Consider the following 22,743-nt stretch of genomic DNA (forward strand, 5'->3'; position numbering starts at 1 on the left):
TTCAGGTCCATAAACTCCCTTTACAAAATTTGTGATAATCTCAAGGTATAATTAAAATTCTGGAAAGAGTGGCAAATTATTGGTCACAACGAATGTATTTTAATTAATTATGGTTTTTAAGAAATTATATTATAAAACTAAACCCTTGAAAATCTTAATTGATTACTGTTTTGCTATGTACAAATAATGAATGTAATTGTTTATAATTAATGGATAGCTTTTGTATGTTTATGCAATTGAGAAGTAATCAGTCTATGAAAATTAGCATTGTTCAAAATTATTATTTATAATTACAAATCATCTATTCAGTTTTGCAGTGTCATTATCTACAGACTATATGTAACAATAATTTAAAGAAAAAAAGTACTGCATCTGAGAAGAATATGATACACAAACATTTTTGGCAAGAAAGTGTCCATTTCTTGATGCTGACTACACTGTGAATCTATGTGCCTTTCATGATGGGGTTTATCTTATTTTTTAGTTTTTTATTTGTTCTTTCAGAACTTTTACTGTATAGCATTAATCATATTTACAATTCAACTCTGCCTACATCTACCACACTTCACTACCTACCCAGCTTTGTGTCTTTTTTTTTCTTTTTCTTTTCAAACCCCTTCAAGACCAAATTGTGCTGCATAACTATTCGTGGATGTAGGGTATTCTTCTAGAGCATGGTCGACATATCACATATCGGGGACTAAGCTCTGAGAGAGAACTAGCTCTACCTCTCCTGTGTCAAACAATTGCCTACAGCTCCATAGCTAAGAGCAGAATTGTGTGCTCAGTTCTCCCATCCGTACTAGTGTTTGTCTGACTTTGGCTTTCACTGCTTTTGTTTATTTTGTCACAACTTCCGTGAGTTAATACATAGAGCTTCTCTCACGTACCCGGAAGGCAAAGTTTTCCAGTTGTCACCCACTGCTTCTGGTTCTTATACTCTTTCTGCCTCCATCTTCCACAATAGTCCCTGAGTCTTGAAAGGAAGGGTCCTTTTAGAGCTCACATTCTGAAATCTCTTATTCTTTTCAGCTTTGCCAGCTCTGTTTCGTGTGTGTGTGTGTGTGCTTGTGTTATTCACCACATACTGCAAATAGAAGTTTCTTGGATGAGGACTGAGAGGTGCATTGATCTGTGGCTAATCCAGTAAATCATTAGGAGATGGTATAATCTTTATCCACTCAGCATAGTATAGAAGTAGTTTCTTCTCTAGGTCCTATCAACAATCTAACCACAGGCACCCACTAACGGTGCAGGAATGGGCTTCTTGTTGCAGAATGGGGCTTAAATTGAATTAGAAATTGTTTGGTTACTACCATGATGTTTTTGCTGCTATTGTGCCAGTGGGCACATTTGTAGGTAGAGACTCACAGCTGGGAATGATTCATGATTGAATTTCTTTTATATATAAAATACTTATATAAATACATATTTATATATATTATATATTTAAATGGGAGTAATGTTTGTCTTCATTCTTTTATTGTTTTATCATTGTATATAATTGGAAAAATATTCTTTCTATCATGACATTTAGAGGTCTTTCAGTATCTCAGGCTATCATTTTTTCTCATTTCTTCTTTCTCTATCTTCACAAACACCACAAAAATATGGTAAATTTTTATTAAAGTCTCTCTGTTGTATATGGAGCTAGATGTGTAAGTGCTATAAGAATAGCATAATCTTTCTCTTCATTCATTATTCTATTTCCTACTTTTTCTTCTTCATTCTAATAGCTACCGTGAACATTTGTCAGGCAATTGTGACAGCCATGTGTATCACAAAACATCAAGTAATTTTTTCTTCAAAAAATATAGGGTGCTGAAGTAGAGAGCTCTTAAAAATGCTTGGATGTGATGTCAGAGTTTTACTTAAGAATGAGGATAATGACTTGTCATTTAGTGAATTATTAAGATTTGTATGCCTAGAATGATGTAATTCAGTGTTCTGTTCATGACTTTCAAAAATAATATGATCCTTTTTTCTCTACTTTTAACCAATGCAAAGTCCATAGAGATGGAAATTAGCTGCAGCTGTGATTTTATGAATGGTTTCCTAGAAACTACATTGAGGTAAATTTCAATTCACAAATGAGTGTTACATTTTCTCTTCTAAGCAAGTACAGATGGGAGACGCGTGAGCGCTCATTGTAGCTGTCCGAATGCATTAACTATAGTGTTTTTGAAGATAGCAGTCACATTTTTTTTCAAGTTCAAGGTCACATTTAAGTAAGTACCACATTTATAAAATGAACAAGTGTACATATTTTAGTAATAGAAATCTTAGTAAACAGCTGTCAAAAGGAGGAAGCCATTCATTACATTTTAAATCCTATTTTTAAGGATTGATTCAAAGGTTCCTTGCCATTTTTTGTTTACTCACAGTCTTGGAACTACCATATTCTCTTTTACTGCAGATGCCCATAGTTGACTTCATTTGTTAAACCTGTTTGTATAAAATTCACATATATGAAGCATTAATTACCTTTTACTGTAGACATTCATAGCAGGTACAGTGAAAACATTAATAGCAACGAGAAAACAGATTTCTTTTTTATTTTTTAAACTCACCAAGGGCGTAACAGATTCTAGAATCAGTTATTAAGTTTGTAATATGGATATAGTGTATTCGTGTGCACACACGGGCATGTGAGCACGCAGCTCTCTCTGCACGTGTACACGTGTGCCTGTGGAAGCCGGAGTTCAGTGTTCAGTGTTTTCTTTAATCCTCTTCACCATCTTTTTGAGGCAGTCTCCCTGTGCCACCAAGTGCCAGACTAGCCTGGCTGACAGCAAGCCCAGGGCATCTCAATGTCCCTGCTTCTGCTGAAAGGTGCAGCAGACCACACTTGGCTATCTGTCTTTTCTTTTGTTTCTTTTTTTTTTCCTGATTTTGAAACAGGATCTCTCCATGTGGGCTCTGGATGTCCTGGAACTCTACAGACCAGGCTGGCCTCCCTCTCAGAGCTCCACTTGCCTCTGCTACTTGAGTGTTAGATTACTCTCAAACACCCTGTGAGTAATCTTCTCTAAGATATGGCCCATAAGGGTAGTGAACTGCCTGTGACAAGACCTTTTTTAAAGCAGCATACTATGCCTGAAATAGACTTAAAACTTTGGCTACAGGAAGTAGGCTTACTTTATAAGCATTCTTGAGTACTGGTAAGAGCCTTAAAGTTAACAAATCAAAGTAGGGGTTGAAAATAGAATATGTATAAAGTAGGAAGACAGGAAAAGAAAGAGAAGAATGGGACAGAAAGTAACAGACCAAGCTTGATGAGAATTGATAACAGAAAGAAGAGGGTCTAAGATGAGAAATGTAATATAGTTTGAGGAGCCTTCCATTTTGAAGTTAAAGGTCATACAGAAAGAAACTCAATGACGTGTGGAATTTCCGAATTGTATAGATTTTAGATAACAGCTTATAGCAAGTAGATACAGAAGGCTTTAGAAAGTTTACAGCATTTTAACATCAAGATGAAAATGTATTTTCAGTCCTTAAATTAAACAAAAACAATAACAAAACAACAACAACAAAAAAAAACCAACTCTAATCAAAACTATTGGTTTGAAGTAGAAAATGAAAAAGTGCTCAGGTTAAACAGATTATCATGGATATAACCTAGAACTCCTGCTCAGATGTAGCCATTGGTAGCTCAGTATACAAGAGGGCTCCTTAGTAAGAGGAACAGGGACTGTCTCTGACATGAACTCAATGGCCATGGGCTGCCCTTTGATCACCTCCGCCATGTCCTTGCCAGGCCACAGAGGAGGACAATGCAGCCAGTCCTGATGAAACCTGATAGGCTAGGGTCAGATGGAAGGGGAGGAGGACCTCCCCTATCAGTGGACTTGGAGAGGGGCATGGGAGGAGATGAGAGAAAGAGGGTGGGATGGGGGGGGGAAGGGAGGGGCTATAGTTGGGATACTAAATGAATAAACTAATTAATATAAAAATAAAAATTTAATAAAAAGTAATGTAAACAACTGCATTTATTATACAGCAGTTGGTGTCCAATTGGAGACTAAGTTCATGTTGTAGACCTGAGGATAAAGGAGGAATTGGCTGGACATGCATTGCTGTTCATTTTAATTTTTGAAGAACCTTGGGTTTTGATATTTTCCTGGAAAACTTAAGGGAAAAAAAATCTATCATATAATTTTCCACAGTAATGAGAAGAGTATAGATAATCACAGACATAGATATTTTTAAATCTCTTGTATGAGAGTGAGAATCCAACCTGGTAAAGACACCATTATAAAATCAGACTGAGTTCAAAGGCTCTTACACAAGTCTATCTGTCTGTCTGTCTATCTATTATCTATCTAATTATCTAGCTGTTATTTATGTGTATGTCTAAACTATTTCAGGCGTATCAGAGATATGTTCCATGTGCAAATAAGAGTTCTTACATTGATGAGAAAAGGGAAGTGTTTTGTATAATTGATTGTCAACACTGACACATATCGTAATACTTAACAAGTCAGAAGATTGGCCAAGAAATTCAACATTTCTGCATGAAAAAGAGAGAAGGGCTAATGAGATCCCAACCCCAGCTGAGAAGCTATTGGCAGCAGATAGCTTTGTTGAAGAGAAAGTCCATTTTCTCCAGGACTATGTCCCCCCAGTATAATTATGCTGCAGGCGATAGCAATACTACATCCATTGTCATGTGACCAGCACTGATTGGATTCAGTGGGTTATTTTGTAAAAAGTCACACTTGTTCTTTGTAGTTGGAAAGAACAAGTGGGAGGGGAAAGGTCCAAGAGGAGCAGGATGTGGGGATTGATGAGTGTGTATTCAGAACATTGCTATGCATGTGTATGCCATTCTCAAATAAACAAATTTAAAATATAAGAAAATGAAAAATAAACATGAATTAAACAACATAATAAAGTACTTGGGAATAAAACTGAAAACAAGTTCAGAAGATGCCATCTACTTTGCAAGAAGGAGATGACAGATGGATTTCCAAATTAGAAAAAAAAAACCAACCCTGTAATTGTAGAACTTGTAGGTTTATGTTGAAAAACAATCTATGGATTTATGATGATTCTAGAGAAGAGTGAGGTGTTAAAGTGTCTTTCTAAGGAGTGTAGTTGCTATGTTTTTACCAAGTTTCTTAGTAACTATTATTTAGTTACTATGAACTTTACAATTTTTATTTAATAATATAAATTTTCTATTTAGCAATAAAAAGTGTATTCTAAGAAGATATTCTATCTTTCTATGGTATAGATATATTTGACACACTACATTTCTTACAATACTAGGATATTCTAGAATGTAACAAGAATCTAAGTATTTGATTCTTTTTGTGTTGAAGTATTTCAAAATCATGGAATAATATAAAGTAAGATTATAAATCTAAAAAGATATATACAAAGGCATTTTTCAAAAAAAAAGTCAGACTGTATCTCTTTTGATGTTAGGCTGAACCTCTTTTCAGCATAACACCCTCATTTTCTTCTACCCACTTCATGTATTAGTCATATGAAAATGAATTCAATGTGTAAGAACAGGAGCTGAACAAGGACAACAGTAATAGAAATGGCAAAGTGGACAGGTTAGAGATCATGAGCATGCAAACCTACACAAAGAGCTAAGGTAACTAAGGTACAGGTAACTAAGGAAGAGCACGCAGAGTTGTTAGCCCAAATCAAATGATCATCCCTGAGAATATACACACGAGTAACATTATAAAGACTGAATATGTAGTGTTTATGTATTTAAGAGTGTGTATATATATATATATATATACATATATATATATATGTACTTCTACCTATATCCATGAAACAACATTTAATGAAAAAAAGATCATGAATGTGGAAGAGTGAAAAAATGGTATATGGAAGCATTTAGAGGGAAGAAAGAAAAGGGGAAATGTAGTTATATTACAATTTTCCTCCTTCTTTATAATGGAAAGAACCTAAATTTAAAAATTTTAATAGTAGAGAGCTTCACAGAGAGAATGTAAGGTGCCAGTTAGCATATTTGATCATATTTACTTAAGGTTAAAAATGCACTATACTTCAAGCTTATAAGACAAGGGCAGAAGGACATTAATTACCGAAATGAGCTTAAGACATTAGAATGTTATAAGCAGAAAGTGTATATTTTATTATATAGCAATACATTATTTTGACATTCCCTTTTGTAACCTCTCAACCTTTGTGTGATTAAGTACAAGAAATATTTGAAAGTATTTTGATGTCCTATAACCTGAATTTAACCACACATTAAAAAAAATATGAAGTAGAGAATTGCTCTTTCAAGGTCTGCAAAAGAATTGTGTTGGTACTTTGATGGGAATTGCACTGAATCTGTAGATTGCTTTTGGCAGGATGGCCATTTTCACTATGTTAATCCTACCGATTCATAAAAAAAAAAACAAAATAAAATAATTATGTTGGATAACAAATATAAAACCCATGATTTTAAAAAAATTATAATTCACAATAAAATTTAGTTGTCTTTCTATCCTGTTTGAATTACAGAAAACATATAAAATATCTTTTTTATCAATCATAATTTACTTGAAGAGTGTTTAACTTTTCATAATTTTTGTCTATAAACACAATGTGCTGTAGTGTGTAACCCATTTTACATCTAAGGTTATCACTACTTAAAAATTATGGTTTTAGAGCGAGAGAGGTTAAATGGTGGTAAGAGCACTTCTGGAGGTCCTGGGTTTGGTTTCCAGCATGTACATTGGGAAGGTCAGTAACTCTTTGTAACTCTAGCTCCTGGGGGTCTAATGCCTCTGGCCTCTGCATATTCCTGGACTGATGTGCCTTAAGCCATGTGCAGATACACATATCTACACATTAAATATAATTTAAGAATACATATAAAAACATAAGTTTTCACTTATTTAAATTATATTCATTGTCCTGTATATAGTATAATTTTTTTTTTATTTATTTCCACAGATGAGGGGATGAGATGAGAGCATTTCCCAAGCCTTCCTAGGTCTATCTGAACTCTCTCTGGCTGGTTCAACTCAGCTGTTCTGGCCTAAATTGCTCTCTAAGACAACTGATTCAAACTGGCTTCTCTGACTTAATTGCTCTGCCTGATCTCAATCTAATTCTGGCAATATGTTCTAATCTTCTGCCTCCTTCTCATTTTCTGGCTTGTTCTGTCTTCACCTGTGTCTAGCTTTTTCTCTCTGAAACCTGTCCCTATAAAACTGTTTAAGTAAGAAATTCTTGGTGAAAACTTCCTCTCTCATCCTGTGCTCCTCTTTTAAAAAATCATTTATTTAATTTATAATTTATTCACTTTATATCCCTATTGGAGCCTCCTCCCTCATCTCATCCTGGTCCCACCTTCTGTCGCTCTTCCTCTTCCAGTATCACCCTCCCCTAGACAACAGAAAGGGGGAGTCCTCCTCTTCTACCATCTATCAAGTCTTCTCAGCACTGCCTGGATCCTCTTCCTCCGTGGCCTGGCACAGTTGCCTGACCCCAGGGGAGTGATCAAACAGAGGGCAACAAAGTATATATCAGAGATAACCTCTGCTCCCCTTACTATAGGCCCCACATGGAGACTGAGCTGCCTATCAGCTATATCTGACCGGGAGGTCTAGGTTCTCTCCATGCATGGTCCTAGATTGATGCATTAGTCTCTGCAGGATCCTGTACCCAGATTTTTTGGCTTTATTGATCTCCTGGTGGAGGTCCTGTCGTCTTGAGGGTCCATTTATCCCCCTCCCATCCCCCTGCTCTTCGGTAAGACTCCCTGTGCTTTGCCCAAAATATTTGGCTATGAGTTTCAGCATCTGCTTTGATACCCTGCTGGGTAGAGTCTTTCAGAAAGTATCAATGGTAGGTTCCTGTCCTGTTCTGTCTCTTCAACTGCTTCTGGTGCATCCTCCCTCCTGTGCTTCTCTCTTTCCTGTCTTGTTCTCAAGAGAGTTGTGCATATCCTAACTCTGATTCTGTCAAATCTTTCTCTGATTTGTCACTTTGTCTGCCCATCCGTTAGATGTCACTTCCAAACATGGCTACTTCCTTCTATAAACCAACCTTACTTTCATTGTTTGGGGTGTGTACTAGGGGCGTGTCTGTATTCAGTCTAGATCCCACTGTAACCCAGAGTTTCTCAGCATTCCAGCTGGATCACATAGACCTACAAGATCTTTGGATGTGATCCCTTGCCAGAGCAGCCATGTTGCTGGATTAAAAAGATTTAGACACGTTACACAGCTACATAGTGTATATTCATATATTCATATATTCATATACACTATGTAGCTGTGTAACGTGTCTAAGTCTTTTATCTTTTTTTCCTTTTTTTAATTTATTCACTGTACATCCTGCTTGTAGCCCCCTCCCTCATCTCCTCCCAATCCCACCCTTCCTCCCTCTACCTCCCCTATCCCACTTCTCTGGTCCATTGATATGGGGAGTCCTCATGTTCCTGATGATCTAGTGACTGGGACCCAAGGGGCATATTTCTGGAAGGGATGAGTTAGCAGAATTGGAGCTCTCCAGGTTGAAGCAGGACTTGATCTGAGTTTGCATCTTGCTAGGAGGCAGGAGGACTCAGGCTGGCACATGGTGTGTCCTAATCACCTACAGCTGGAGAAGATCGGTGCAGAGGCAGCCCTGTAGTAAATGGCTCTGGAGACCTGGTGGTGTAGGATTCTATGATCCAGAATTCACAGCATTTGTGAATTCACAGAATTAGGCCTTTAAGATATCCTTATCAACACAATATAACTTTTCCATAGATTCATTCCTATAGCCAAGACTATACCATTAGTAGAGCCCTGATCACCAAGATTTTTGTTCAATGTGAAACAGAATCAGATTTGAGGCTTTATACTCTTAGATGAGAAGTTTATATGCAGACAGATTTATGACAAAAAGTTTGTGATAAGCAATAAACAAATTAACAAGGGTTTGAATATTTCATCAGAATTAATTATTCATATGTATTTATCACTGTGGTTTTCAATTTTATTTAATTATATGGAGAATGATCAATAATTAAAATACATTTTAATATCTCATGCTATAGAAACACATTTCAATTCTTTCTGAATTTTAAGATGACCACGTACCTACTAAAATTAAAAGGAAATTACAGAGTGATGTTTATTTTTTTTTTTGTGAAGCACGCTGGGAGTGTGCTGGTTAAACTTTGCCAGTTTGATTGGCACTTGGTAAGTGTCTGAAAGGTTAGTAGTTCACACCTGTATGTGTGGTTTTGAGACTGCTTCTACAGTAGACTAACTAACAGAGGAAAAATAGCCCTGAACATGGGCACTGTGATCTCACAAGTTGGTGGCCTGAACAAAACAGGGAAAAAAAAATCAGGTGTTGAAAGAAAAGTTCAGGCATGTTTTCTGTGTTTACTTCCCACCTTCATAGGATGGCCCTCTGTGTTCACTGCTCACCCTCTTATACACGTCCTGTCTATTTACTGCCCAACTTCACATGCTTTTTCTGTTTGTTGACTGCCCTGAGCTGCTCAGGTCTATCCTCTTTTAATCTCATGATGGAATAAATCCTATAGAACTCAGCAAAAATAAATCTAGTAACTAGAAATAAAATCTATTGTAAATTCTTTCTAGGGAGATTATAATTAGAGTTAGAATGTGATCAAAATTATTATGAGAATTTTAGATCAGTGCCACCCTCAGCCTTATCAGAGAAGCCCTGTCTTTCCAGTGAATTGTGGTCAATTCTGTGACTCATTGTTTCACAAGAGGCCGAGAATAAATGACAGGTGAGTATTCAGTCATAACTAAGATGTTTATTCTATACCTCTAAGGTCCAGGGAATACAGCAGAGTTGAACATAAGTGCTAAAGATTTAGAGGCGTGCTGGGAACTGCCAGCTTTTGGACAAGACACAGCTATAGTAATCATAAACTGACAGCCACTATAGATGCCTGCGTTGAGTCTGCACAAGAACAGGCCCGGCCCTAGAATTAGGATGGGATCAGGAGGTCTTAGCCTTCATTGATAAAGTCTGTGAGAGTGATAAATTTAGAGGGAAGAGGTCACTAGACCCAATTCTATAAGTTCTGGTGACCTCATCAGACTTCAGTTGTTACTTTTAATCGAATACACTGATAGTCCTGGTTAAACTAAATGGGTCACAGAACATTCTGGAAAAAGGACATGGTGGGGTGTAGAGATGGGTATTTATTGAGCTTTGGTAAGAATGGAAAGGAATAGGAGAGGATGAGTTATTTAGTGAGTTCCTTTCACATTTAGAAATAAAAGGCCTCATAGATAAATAAAGCTCATGTGGAAACAAGGAAGGAAAATAATGCTCTTTGGATGTTTGAACATGTACTTTGTGTCAGAAGTTTTCTGATTTCATGGTTAAGTGAATTTTAAGTAGATATAACCCTTATGTAACAGATAAAGATTCTTTTAGTTTGGTGGAGTTGGACTTTCAGTGTTTTAAGGCTGACCCTAAGTTACAAAGAGAATACTTTGACCATGCTTTTAAGCCTCTAGCTATTGATTTTATAACCTTCTGCTTCCATCTTTGGTTATCTAGGACATGAAGATGGTAAAAGAATATCAACTGTTACTTGAATTAAAAAAAAAAATGCTAGCCTGATGGAAAAATCAGTCTCTACAATAAAAATCCAATTCTGCAGTGTGTAAGACTTGGACAATTAAATCTGTCTTTACAATAGGGCAGCAGAATCTTGATCTGCTTTTGAGTACAAGGAAAACTCTTTTATTTGGGTCTTCATTTCTTACTTTAAGTCTTTTAATTCTCTGCCAACTATACCTACTTAGCTATGTTAATATTTAAATGTTTCAGCTGCCTTTTTGATATAAATGTAGTGTTTTCAGCTTTGTTGATATTTCATAAACATTCCAGGACTGCTGGAGATAAAGTGGGAGAACTCAAGCTAGGACTTCTAAATGAACATCAAGAAAGAATATGGGTTATATTATTATTAGGCCAAGTTTCTGACTGTAGCTCTGTCACTTATCACTTATGCAGCCTTGGTCACAAGATTCATAGTCATGAAATTTTATTTTATAATGATTAAAATTGTGGTAGCATCTAATTTATGGGACTGTTGGATACATATACTGAGTGTACACTTACAAAAAATGGATATACATAATCGTGGATAATCCTTTTATGTAAATGTTATCCAGTTGACGTTATTCTTATAAGTTGATTTGATGCTTTCAATCATATTATAAATATGCCATTTAAAATATGTTTCAGAAACTTACTTATTAATGAAGCTCTACTTTTAGTATTAGAAACATTTCTTATTTTGTTTTTGAAACTGCCAATTCTACACCTGTTTGAGTGTGTTTTCCTGTTTTTCCTTCAATTCGGTGAGGTATCCCAGAAGCAGAAAGACACACAGGGTGTATACTCACTCATAAGTAGATATTACACATATAATATAGGATAAACATACTAAATATGTTCACCTAAAGAAGCTAATCAGAAGGAGGACTCTGGCTAAGGTGCTCAGTCCTCATTTAGAAAGGCAAAAAAGATGGACATCCGAAGAGGGCGAAGAGGGAGAAAACAGGGAACAGGACGGGAGCCTACCACAGAGGGTCTCTGAAAGGCTCTATCCTGCAGTGTATTGAGGCAGATCCTGAGACTCATAGCCAAACTTTGGGTAGAGCACAGGGAATCTTATGAAAGAAGTGGGAGATAGTAAGACCTGGAGAGGACAAGAGCACCACAAAGACAGCAACATATCCAAAAAGTCTGGGCACAGGGGTCTTTTCTGAAACTAATACTCCAGCCAAGGACCACTCATGGAGATGGCCTGGAACCCCTGCACGAAGGTAGCCTATGGTAGTTCAGTGTCCAAGTGGCATCCATAGTAAGGGGGACAGGGACTGTCTCTGACATGAACTGATTGACTGCTCTTTGATCATCTCCCCCTGAGGGGGGAGCAGCCTTACCAGGCCACAGAAGAAGACAATGCACCACTCCTGATGAGACCTGATAGACTAGAATCAGAGGGAAGTGGAGGAGAACCTCCCTTTTCTGTGGACTGGGAAAGGGACAGGGGTGAGGAAGAAGGAGGGTGGCATTGGGAGGGGAGGAAGGATGCAGTTTATTGTATCCTGTACAAAGTAAATAAACTGTAATCAATAAAAATCAAAATAATCTAAACAAAAGAAACTGCCAATTCAGTACCTCAAACATATTAGTATGTTTTATTTATTATAATTTATTCACTTTGTATCCCAGATGTAGCCCCCTCTCTCAGCCCCTTCCAATCCTGCTGTGCTTCCCTCCCTTATCTCCCCCCTTGCCCCTCCTTCAGTCCACTGATAGGGGAGGTCCTCCTCCCCTTCCTATCCTCCAGACCCTAGCCTATCAGGTCTCATCGGGACTGGCTGCACTGAATTTTCATATGGCAGGACTTGGAATTAAGTGGTTGCTCCTCACTGGTTCATTTAGACTTTAGAAACAGTCTAGACTTAAGGAACAATATGCCAATCCATGAAATAATTTCTGCAACTTTACGCTGCTACCTGTTAATTTCTCAATGTAAACTCCTGTGTTGCATAAAAAAGGGAACAGAGCTTATATCAGTGTATAGGACAGACACACCAGCAATAATTCTCCTTTCAAGTACAACTAACAGAGATGACCTGGAGTACTTGCCCTGTCAATCCAGCATCTTCTAAAGTTTCAATCTACTGCTAACTTTCAAAATTGATAATCTTTGTTTATGTGTTATTCTATACATACTCTTTACACTGTTGTGGTCAGCTGACCAATAGCATAAAGAATGACTCAGTGAAAAAAATTAAATGAAAACTAAAACCCTATTGTAAAGAAGACAGGAAGGTAAAAAAAAAATGAATAAAAGATCAAGCCATACATTAATTCAGTAGTGTAAGGAAAAAATAGTAGAAAATCAACAGGAGAAAATCAACTAATGCATTTGGAAAATGTAGTCAAAGATGCTATTTATATAATCTAGATGATTATCTGTGAATCAAGATGATATACATGTCAATGAAAATAATTTACATAGTCATTAGACAAACTTTCATTTGTTTTTTATTTATTTTTAAAAAATATTTATTTATTTACTTATCTTTATTTTATCTGCATTAGCATGAAGGTGTCAGATCCCTTGGAATTGCCATTACAGACAGTTGTGAGCTCCCATGTGGGTGCTGAGAATTGAACCCGGGTCCTTTGGAAGAGCAGAAAGTGCTCTTAACCAGTGAGCCATCTCTCCAGCCCCACTTTCATTTGTTAAGACTTACAGATATTTTCCAGATCCCACCATTTACCTGCAAATTTCATGATTTCCTTGTTTTTTTATTGCTGAGTAATATTCCACTGTGTAAAGATCACCCTGAGGGAGCTATCCCAGAAGCAGAAAGATGCACATGGTATATACTCACTCATATAGACATATAATATAGGATAAACCTACTAAAATCTGTACACCTAAAGAGACTAATCAAGAGGGAGGACTCTTGCTAAAATTTTCAATTCCTATCCAGAAAGGCAAAGAGGATGGACATCAGAAGAAGGAGAAAAGAGAGAACAAGTCAGGAGCCTGACACAGAGGACCTCTGAAAGGCTCTGCCCTGCAGACTATCAAAGCAGATGCTGAGACTTATGGGCAACCTTTGGGCAGAGTGCAGAGAATCTTAGGAAAGAAATGGGAAACAGTAAGATCTGGAGAGGACAGGAACTCCACAAGGACAGCAACAGAACCAAAAATTCTGAGCACAGGAGTCTTTCCTGAGACTGATACTCCAACCAAGGACTATGCATGGAGATAACCTAAGACCCCTGCACAGATGGCAGTTCAGTAACCAAGTGGGTTCCATTGTAATAGGAACAGGGACTGTCTCTGACATGAACTGATTGGCCTGCTCTTTAATTACCTCCCCCTGAGGGGGAAGCAGCATTACCAGGCCACAGAGGAAGACAGTGCAGCCACTCCTGATGAGACCTAATTTTGACTAGGATCAGAAGGAAGGAAAAGAAGACCTCCCCTATCAGTGGACTTGGGAGGGGCATGCATGCAGAGGGTGGAGGAAGGGAAGGATTGGGAAGGGAGGAGGGAGGGAACCACAGGGGGGATACAAAGTGAATAAAGTGTAATTAATAAAAAATTTAAAAAAGAGAAAAAAAGACTTACAGATGATTACATGAAACACAGATTAAATAATTTTGAAATATGTTTTTTACCTTATGTGTATGTTTTGTGTACATGTGTGTAAGTGCACCATCTGCATGCAGTATCTATGGAGGACAGAAGTATTTAACCCCTTTGAATTGGAGTTATAGATGATCGTGAACCACTACGTTTGTGTTGAGAACTGAATCCATGTCCTTTGTAAGGATCAGCAAGTGCTCTTAACTACTGAGCTATTTCACTAGCTCCAACACATTTTTAAAAAATTGAAGTCAGTAGAAAGAAATCAGAATACTGCTGAGAGAAAAGAAATGCATCTCAGTGAGTGCAAAATTTTGCTACTATGAAATTTAGGGGGGGGGCTTCTTCACTATTAAAAATCAAACGAAGCCCCTTACTAGCTATACTTTATGTATAAAACTTAAAAAAACCTGTCAGTTAAAAGAAAATACTTGAAAGGGAAGACTACGTAGAAGGAAAAAGCAACAAAAATCCAAGTATAAAATATACTTTAAATATTTGGGAGGAATTATAAATTATAGATGTTGGATGAGAAAATGTGTGTAAGATTAGAAGGAAAGAATAAAGCTTAAGAAACTGAATAGAAGATATGTGCTGTTGACCTCAGAAATTATTATTTTACCATTGTACTCAACTACAGTGACTGCCTCTTAGAAATGCATTTTCTGAGAAATATAACAAACCCTCTCTCTTCAATATACCACTAACTTTCATTATCCCATTAAAAAATCCAGATATTTGAAGAAAGTGAAAATTCTGGCATACTTTGGAACTAACAATTGGTAAACCATGAAAATAAAGCACTACTAAGCTTTTATTAGCATTCAGGGATGTCAGAGCTGCTGTTACATCATTTCCAAGGTTTTAAGGGAAAATAAGGAGTTAATGAATGAAGTCTACCAACAGAAATGAAAAGAAGAAGGAAAGAACATTATAATCCTGAAAATGCAGTGGCTTAAATGAAAATGAAAATCACTTTATAGACTCAAGAGAAGATTGGAGGTGACAGAGAAGAAAATTGGTTGCATTAAGGATAGAACTTATCAAAGCTGAAGGACAGAGTGTAAAAATATTGAAGAAAAGTGAGCAAGGCCTCAGAGACAATGAAGAGTCTAACACCTAAAATTCTGCAACTGAAATTTCAAAAGGCAGATTTAAAACAGAAACTTCTTTGTAAAGAAATTCTTCAATCTTTTCTAAATCCGAGGGAAAATGATACCAGATGGAAAAGCAAATTTACAGAAAGAATAGGGATTATAAAAATTATTTTAAAACCCAATGTATATTTAGAATAAATGTATATTCACATGTGCATGTTGCCACCTTTATTTTTGACTGTAACAATAAAAAGACATCAATGAACAGTGATATGATATTAAAAATCTTTATTTGTTGTAATGAATGGCTGAACTGCAGTCTACTTGGTCCTCTGTTCACTTTCTTTTTTGATTTAATTTTATTTATATATTTATTTATTACAATTTATTCACTTTGTAGCCCTGCTGCAGTTCCCTCCCTCATCTCTTCCCAGTCCCACCCACCATGCCTCTTTTCCCCCTAAGCCCTTTCCCTAGTCCACTGATAGGGGAGAACCTCCTTCCCTTCTATCAGATCCTGGCCTATCCGGTCTCATCAGGGCTGCATCACCTTCCTCTGTAGCCTGGCAAGGCTGCACCCCCCTTCCCCGGGGGAGGTGATCAAAGAGCCAGCCACTGAGCTCATATCAGAAACAGCCCCCGTATCCCTCACTAAGGAACCCACATGGAAATGAGCAGCCAGTGGGCTTCCTTTGAATAGGGGGCCTAGGTCCTCTTCATACATTGTCCTTGGTTGGATATCAGTCTCTGTAGGCCCCCCTGGTCCCAGTTTTTTTGGCTCTGCTGTTCTCCTTGTGGAGTTTCTGTTCCCTCCAGATCTGTTTCTGTCTCCCTCTTCTTCCATAAGGATTCTGGCACTCTGCCTAAAGTTAGGCTATAAATCTCAGTATCTCCTTTGATACATTGGTGGGTAGAGTCTTTCAGAGATCCTCTGTGGAGGGCTCCTGTCCTGTTTCTTTTCTTCTCCTACTTCAGAGGTTTATCCTGTTTACCCTTCTGAATGAGGATTAAGAATCTTCCCTAAGGTCCTCCCTGTTGTTTAGCTTCTTTAGGACTATAGACTTGAGTATGTTTGTCCTATATTATATGGCTACTATCCACTTACAAGTGAATAAATATCATATTTGTCTTTCTGCTTATGGATTACCTCACTTAGGATGATCTTTTCTAGTTCCCACCATTTGCTTGCATATTTTATGATTCCTTGTTTTTAATTGCTGAGTAAGTAATATTCTATTGTGTAAATGTACCACACTTTCTGTCCTGTTAACTTTCTTATCGTCAAGACTATATTAAGTCCCTGTCCCACCCTCCCTCCCTTATCCCCACCATGTCCTTCCCCTAGTCCACTGAAGGTGGAGGCCTTCCTCCCCTACTATCTGACCTAGCCTATCAGGTCTCATTAGGACTATCAATTAGAGATGAAGGAAGGGCCTAGAGCAGGGATACAGAGTGAATAAAATTGTAATTAATAGAAATAATAATAAAAGAATAAAAAGAATATATTAATGTATTATCATTTATGGCATAAATTAAGACAAAACATGACTCCAGTTTCTATGCTATGAGACAATTTTCAAGTTATATTGCAATGAAAGGAGGCTAAATACTGCTCATATTTTTATTTCATTTTAAAAATCACTTTTCTTATTCAAACTATTGTATGATTTGCAGTTTAAAAAATTAAAAACATAAGGTTGTTTTTCAGTTTTCTGTTATATGGTTTAATTTCACAGTATGTCAATTTGCAACTGAGAAAAAATGTTGATGCTTTATTTTGGAAAAAAAAAAGTTACTCAGGCCTACATTTCAATAGCTTTCAAGTCAGGCATATAATTAATGAAAATGTCTATTAAAATATGTTGTTATGCTTTAAAAGGCTTTTCCTTTTACCGCTTGGAAGAAATGTTTCACCTGGAACAATACTTTTTTATTTCTCTGACATGATAAGAAGTCATCCTGTACTTTAAATTGGGTAAAATGAGTTGATGAATCCAAACTATGCAAGCAGGTCACCTACTATTTTCTTTCTTTTTCTTTTTCCTTTATTATTTATTACAATTTATTCACTTTGTATCTTGGCTGTAGCCCCCTCCCTCATATCCTCCCAGTTTCATCCACCTTCCTTCTTCTCCCTGTTTGCCCCTCCTTTAGTCCACTGATAGAAGAGGACCTCCTCCCCTTCTACCTGACCTTAGCTGTCTTCCTCTGTGGCCTGGCAAGGCTGTACTCCCCAGTGGGCGGTGATCAGAGAGCCTACCACTGAGTTCATGTCAGAAACAGTCCATGTCCCCCTTACTAGGGAGCCCATTTGGAGACTGAGCTGCCATGGGCTACATCTGTGCAGGAGGTCTATGTCCTCTCCACGCATGGTTCTTGGTTGGAGTATTGGTCTCTGCAGGCGGCACTGGGCCCAGGTTTTTGACTATGTTGGTCTCCATGTAGAGCTTCTGTCTGTTCCTGGTCTTTCTATCTCTCCCTTTGTCCAAAGTTTGCCCAAGGGTTCTCTGCACTTTGCCCAAAGTTTGGCTATGAGTCTCAGTATCTCCTTCAAGAACGTTATGGGTAGAGTCTTTTAGAGGCCCCATGTGGAAGACTACTGCCCTATTTCCTGTATTTTCCTACTTCTGATGTCTATCCTGTTTGCCCTTCTAAGGATTAAGCATCCTTCTTGTTTTTTATCTTCTTTAGGAGTATAGATTTATGTATGTTTATCCTATACTATATGACTAATATCTACTTATAAATGAGTATATAGCATATATGGCTTTTTGTTTCTGGGATACCTCAGGATGATCTTTTCTAGTTCCATCCATTTGCCTGCAAATTTTATGATTTCCCTGTTTTTAATAGCTGAGTAGTATTCCATTGTGTAAGTGTATCACAATTTCTGTATCCATTCCTTGGTTGAGGAGTATTTAGCTTGTTTCCAGATTCTGACTATTACGAATAGAGCTGCTATAAACATGGTTGAGCAAATGTCTTTGTTGTATTCCTGAGCATATTTTGGATATATGCTTAGGTTTGTATAGTTGAATCCTGTGGTAGCACTATCCCTAATTTTCTGATAAACTACCAGATTCATTTGTTCTTATCAATATAGTTTCTCTTGAGGATTTTTTAAGGCCACTGATACAAGATGAGTACCATTTTTAATGTCTTACAGTTGTTATTTAATCTGTACTACATAATATTCACATTTCTATATTGCTTGTCATTTGGGGATGATATTTTTATTAGAACATTGCTTACATTTTGTCTATGACATATTCTATAGGTTATTTATCTTTTGTTTTGTTTTCTCTTTTGGTGTTACCAAATTATGGCCCCAACATTCTAGGCAGGAGCAGTGTTATAGCAAACTCTATACAATATAGAACCTTAAAGAGTGATTTCTTACTTCTCTGCAGGATCAACACATGGGAAATTGGTAGCAATCAGAGAATGTCTAAGAAATGTTTGCTCAGTGTAGCTGGACTTAAGAGCTCAAATTCTTTAAAGTGAAGCTTCTTAAAGTTAGATCCTAGGGTTTTATCACTTCCAGCTTTGTTTTTCTCTTTACTCACCACTTAGCAGATGGCTTCAAGCCTAGACAATGTCTATTCTGTTTCTTATTCACAAATATTGTCAGTACTCTTTGTCATTTCAGGCATGGCTATTATGCAGAATTGTGTCATTTATAAGCAACCAGAGACCCTTCCTTGAGTAGTGAGTAATAATTCCCCTCATGCTAAGACTCACAGATTGCAAAAAAATGTCCTCTTACCAATCCATTGCCCTACAGGGTAAGCAATTTCTGTAATTTTTGCAATGGTGAGCTTATTAGGGATGCATATAGAATTTTGGTATAATGAAACACTATTCAGTTATCCTAAAATTATTTTTCTGTGAAAGTCTATTTCTTTATTAAAAACCACTATTACAGAACATCTAATTCTCTGTCAAATATGGTGTCTTTCTTCAAAGTTCCTTTTCCTGGGTCTCTTGAGAGTCTCTGTATAGCTCTTCCTCTTTCTTATTCAGATGGTGAAAAACACACATGAAGACCATTCCTCCTCTAAGAATCTGTGATCTGATTGAGAAGGTAGCTACTCTGGGCACAGTCTGGAGAATTTTGTTAAATATCTCATTGTTTTATTTTCTGGCTTGTCCTCATTTTCCCTTTCGCTATAGTGACTTGAACTTAATATTTCTCAATCTAATCCTAAACTGTTTGCATTTTGTATCCAGATAGTGTTGTACAATATTTGAAGACATGGTTTGTCACTGTCTAGATTTTGGTTTGGCATTTTTCTGCTCTTTGATTCACAGCCACTCCTGGTGGATCATGATCTGACAATCAGGGGACTCTAAGCTGATGTTTTTTTAGTTCATGAGCCTGATCACATTTGTTGGTTTATCACTTGGTGTATCAAGGACATGGATAATTTGCTTACTAATTTTCCTTCCTGTCTTAACAAATACATCCTTCTTTTTCTTTTTCTGTCACAATACTAAAATCTTTTGCAAAAATGAGATACGGCAGGCAGTCTTAGGGAGGAAGCAATCAGAGACAATGTAAGTGCTGGGTCTTACATTTGCACAATGTGTTTTCAAAAATATCTTCCAATGCTTCTATTTTCAGTCTTTATGGTTTGAAGAGTCAGCCTCTTTTGAATAATAGTCATACTGTTTCGGAGTTGTTGAGTAAGAAGGACGCCCTTTTAGTCCTTAAGTTTTATTTTTATTTTGTTATTTTTATATGTGTGTCTTGCCTGTATTTATATATATTGGATCCCCTGGAACTGAATTTATAGAAAGTTCTGAACTGCCGTGTCAGAATTGAACCAAGGTCCTTTGGAAGAACATCCATGGCTCTTTAACTACTGAGCCAGTTCTCTAGTTCTCCATTTCTGTTCTTAATGTGGATTATGTTGGAATAAATTAATGAGGATGTCAATAAGAAAGTAGCATACATCTTGGGGAGATGGAAAACTATATTAGAACCTGTCTACAGAATTTATGACAAATGAAATAAAATCTGGGCATTATCACAATATGCTCCACAGAAAAACTTGAAATGGCATGTTCATGGGGAGGAAGATTTGAAATGTAGGGCTGTCAGAGAAAAAAAAATGTGCAGATTTTGTGTTTCAGAACCTCAGTGTGCTGACTGAGCCTTATTTATTTCTTTGACTAGTTGATTGTGGTCTTTGAGTTTGAGTGAGCAAATAGAGATTTTTAAAAGTCAGTTATTGTTTATTAAATGTGTGTTGTTAACTAAAAAGAAACATTTTACGCATAAAACACACAACACACAGAATTACATTGACTTCCCCAGAACCTATTCCTATCCCAACATATTTAGAATTATGTCCTCAGAACAGTGGCTCTTCCCTTAAAGCTCAGAATCTCAGCTGTCATATGTCCCCTAAACTCATTAGGACTCATTTGTCTTTGTCAGTAACAGGCTCTCAAGAGCTGGGTCATTCTGGGTGCTTTGTCTCTCTGCCCCTTTGAAAAAGGACAGTTTACAAGAAAAGAGGAATTTATAATTTAGAATGTATCTCAGGGAATTACATAATTTTTTCCACAAAGTTCAAATTACAAGGAAAAGTGCATATTAAGCATTGTGTAAAGAAAATGAATAAAGTACCATAGATGTATCCTTTTCATAAAATAATTCAACTTTGAGTATTACACGTGAGTCAACATGAATTTAATAGAAAGTTTCTGACCACCTTGCCTCAAGGACAGCAAGTTCTGCTGCATAATCTCCTAATACTCTGTTTAGAAGTGCCTTAGACCATATGTTGTGATAAAAATACAACATATATGCCACGCTGATTATTTAATTCAAGGGTAGATTTTGTCTCGTTCCAAGAATAGATGATGTATAGAGAGCATATACTTAAAGCCATGCTCCATAAATATCATTTCCTTCCATCAACGGTTTCAGAAAATTGAATGTAAATGATTGCTCAGTTAGAACTATAAGGCTGTACTATGCAGAAGCAAACTTTCATAGCAGGGTATTAAAGGCTGAAAGAGATTGTGTATTATCTATGGTATGAAATAATTAAAAAGTCCATATGAAAGGCTCCTCAAGTGATCAAAACTCTCTTCGATAATTTCTTCTATTCATTCATTCAGCCAGCCAGCCAGTCAGTCATTTATTTTGTGTTAATAGTTCTCATGTAACCAATATTGTCTTTGAATTCACTATGTAATCCATGGTAACTATGAATTTCTGTTTTAAATTTAATTCTCTTTTTGTGAGAATTTTATTTATAAGCATTAAATTTCTACCACTTTCTGCCCCTTTAATTTGCTCCATGTTCCCTGCTCTTTCTCCTCCTCAAACTCATGAACTCATATATGTGTATACTGAGTCCACTTAGTGTTGCTTGCATTATAAGTGTGATCATAGACAACCACATGGGATCGGATGACCTATAAGGGAGTACTTCCCTAGAAAGAAATCAGTGTGCCCTCTCTCACCATCCATCAGTTGCCTATAGCTCCTTATCTAGGCATGGGGCCTTGTGACATTTACTCTGTCCATGGGAGGCATGTAAATGGAGCTCCTATTTAGTTGCAGTTTCATGGGTGAAGCTTCCCTTTCATGTCTAGAAAATACTGTCTCTCAGTAGGTTTGTGATTCTCTGGCTCTTACTATCTTTCCACTCATTCCTCCATTATTTTCCTTGAGCCTTAGGTACAGGGGTTGTGTTGTAGATGTATCAGTGGAGAATGTGTACCCCACTGTCGGTTGTTTTGGCATTTTACCAGTTGTGTATCTCCATCTGGTTTCCATCTGCTGCTGCAAAAAAAAAAGTAGCTGCTTTGGTGAACACTGAGAGCTACACTCATCTGTAGGCATAATCGCTAACTGTATTAGAAAATGAGAACTTTGAATCCTCCTGCCTCCACATCACTGTGCTAGGGTAGTTTTTAGAATCCCACATAATAATAGCTCTATTGCTAAAACTTTGTTTTAAGATGTTTGTTCCTTGTCTGTATTACAAATGAGAATCACTGTTAAATGCCTAAAACCTAAATCCCTCCCCAATTAAAGGATTGGCAATTTCTCTTGCCACTCCAAAACAACAACAACAACAACAAAACACAAACAAACAAACAAAAAACCAACAAAAACCTTAATATGATAAAGCTCTTAATCTGCTGATTAATAATACAGGAAAAGCAGAGGTTTGCCATTCCCAGGTATCACAATATATCTTAGCAAGTAAAGGAGATTGCTGCATAGGCTTGTTAATCTGAGTTCAATCCTTGGCATCCCCAAGAAGTAGAAGGAGAGAATGAACTTGCAATCTCTGCCTTCTATCCACCAGTCATGGAATGTGAGCCCTGTGCCCCCAGACCTTATACTACTCATTACAAACACATAATCAAAATTTAAAATTTACTCTAGCTAGCCTTTTTTTTCTCTACACAAACATATTTACCTGTTTTTTTTTTCAAGTTCGTATAAAATTATTTATGACT

The 22,743-nt window shown here is 36.9% G+C and overlaps 2 protein-coding genes across 2 annotated transcripts in view; one reads left to right on the forward strand and one right to left on the reverse strand.

Annotated features, from left to right (window-relative positions):
- Hcn1 (hyperpolarization activated cyclic nucleotide gated potassium channel 1) overlaps positions 1-22,743 on the forward strand; it is a 435,404-nt gene that overhangs the window by 152,578 nt on the left and 260,083 nt on the right. The window lies entirely within an intron of this gene.
- On the reverse strand, positions 19,175-19,922 carry Mtif3 (mitochondrial translational initiation factor 3). The gene is given in 5 exon segments (XM_060386086.1): positions 19,175-19,224; positions 19,227-19,517; positions 19,659-19,741; positions 19,743-19,780; positions 19,782-19,922. Coding segments are annotated over 5 exon segments (603 nt in total).

This window comes from Meriones unguiculatus, chromosome 6, assembly GCF_030254825.1.
Source record: "Meriones unguiculatus strain TT.TT164.6M chromosome 6, Bangor_MerUng_6.1, whole genome shotgun sequence".
Classification (NCBI taxonomy): Eukaryota; Metazoa; Chordata; class Mammalia; order Rodentia; family Muridae; genus Meriones; species Meriones unguiculatus.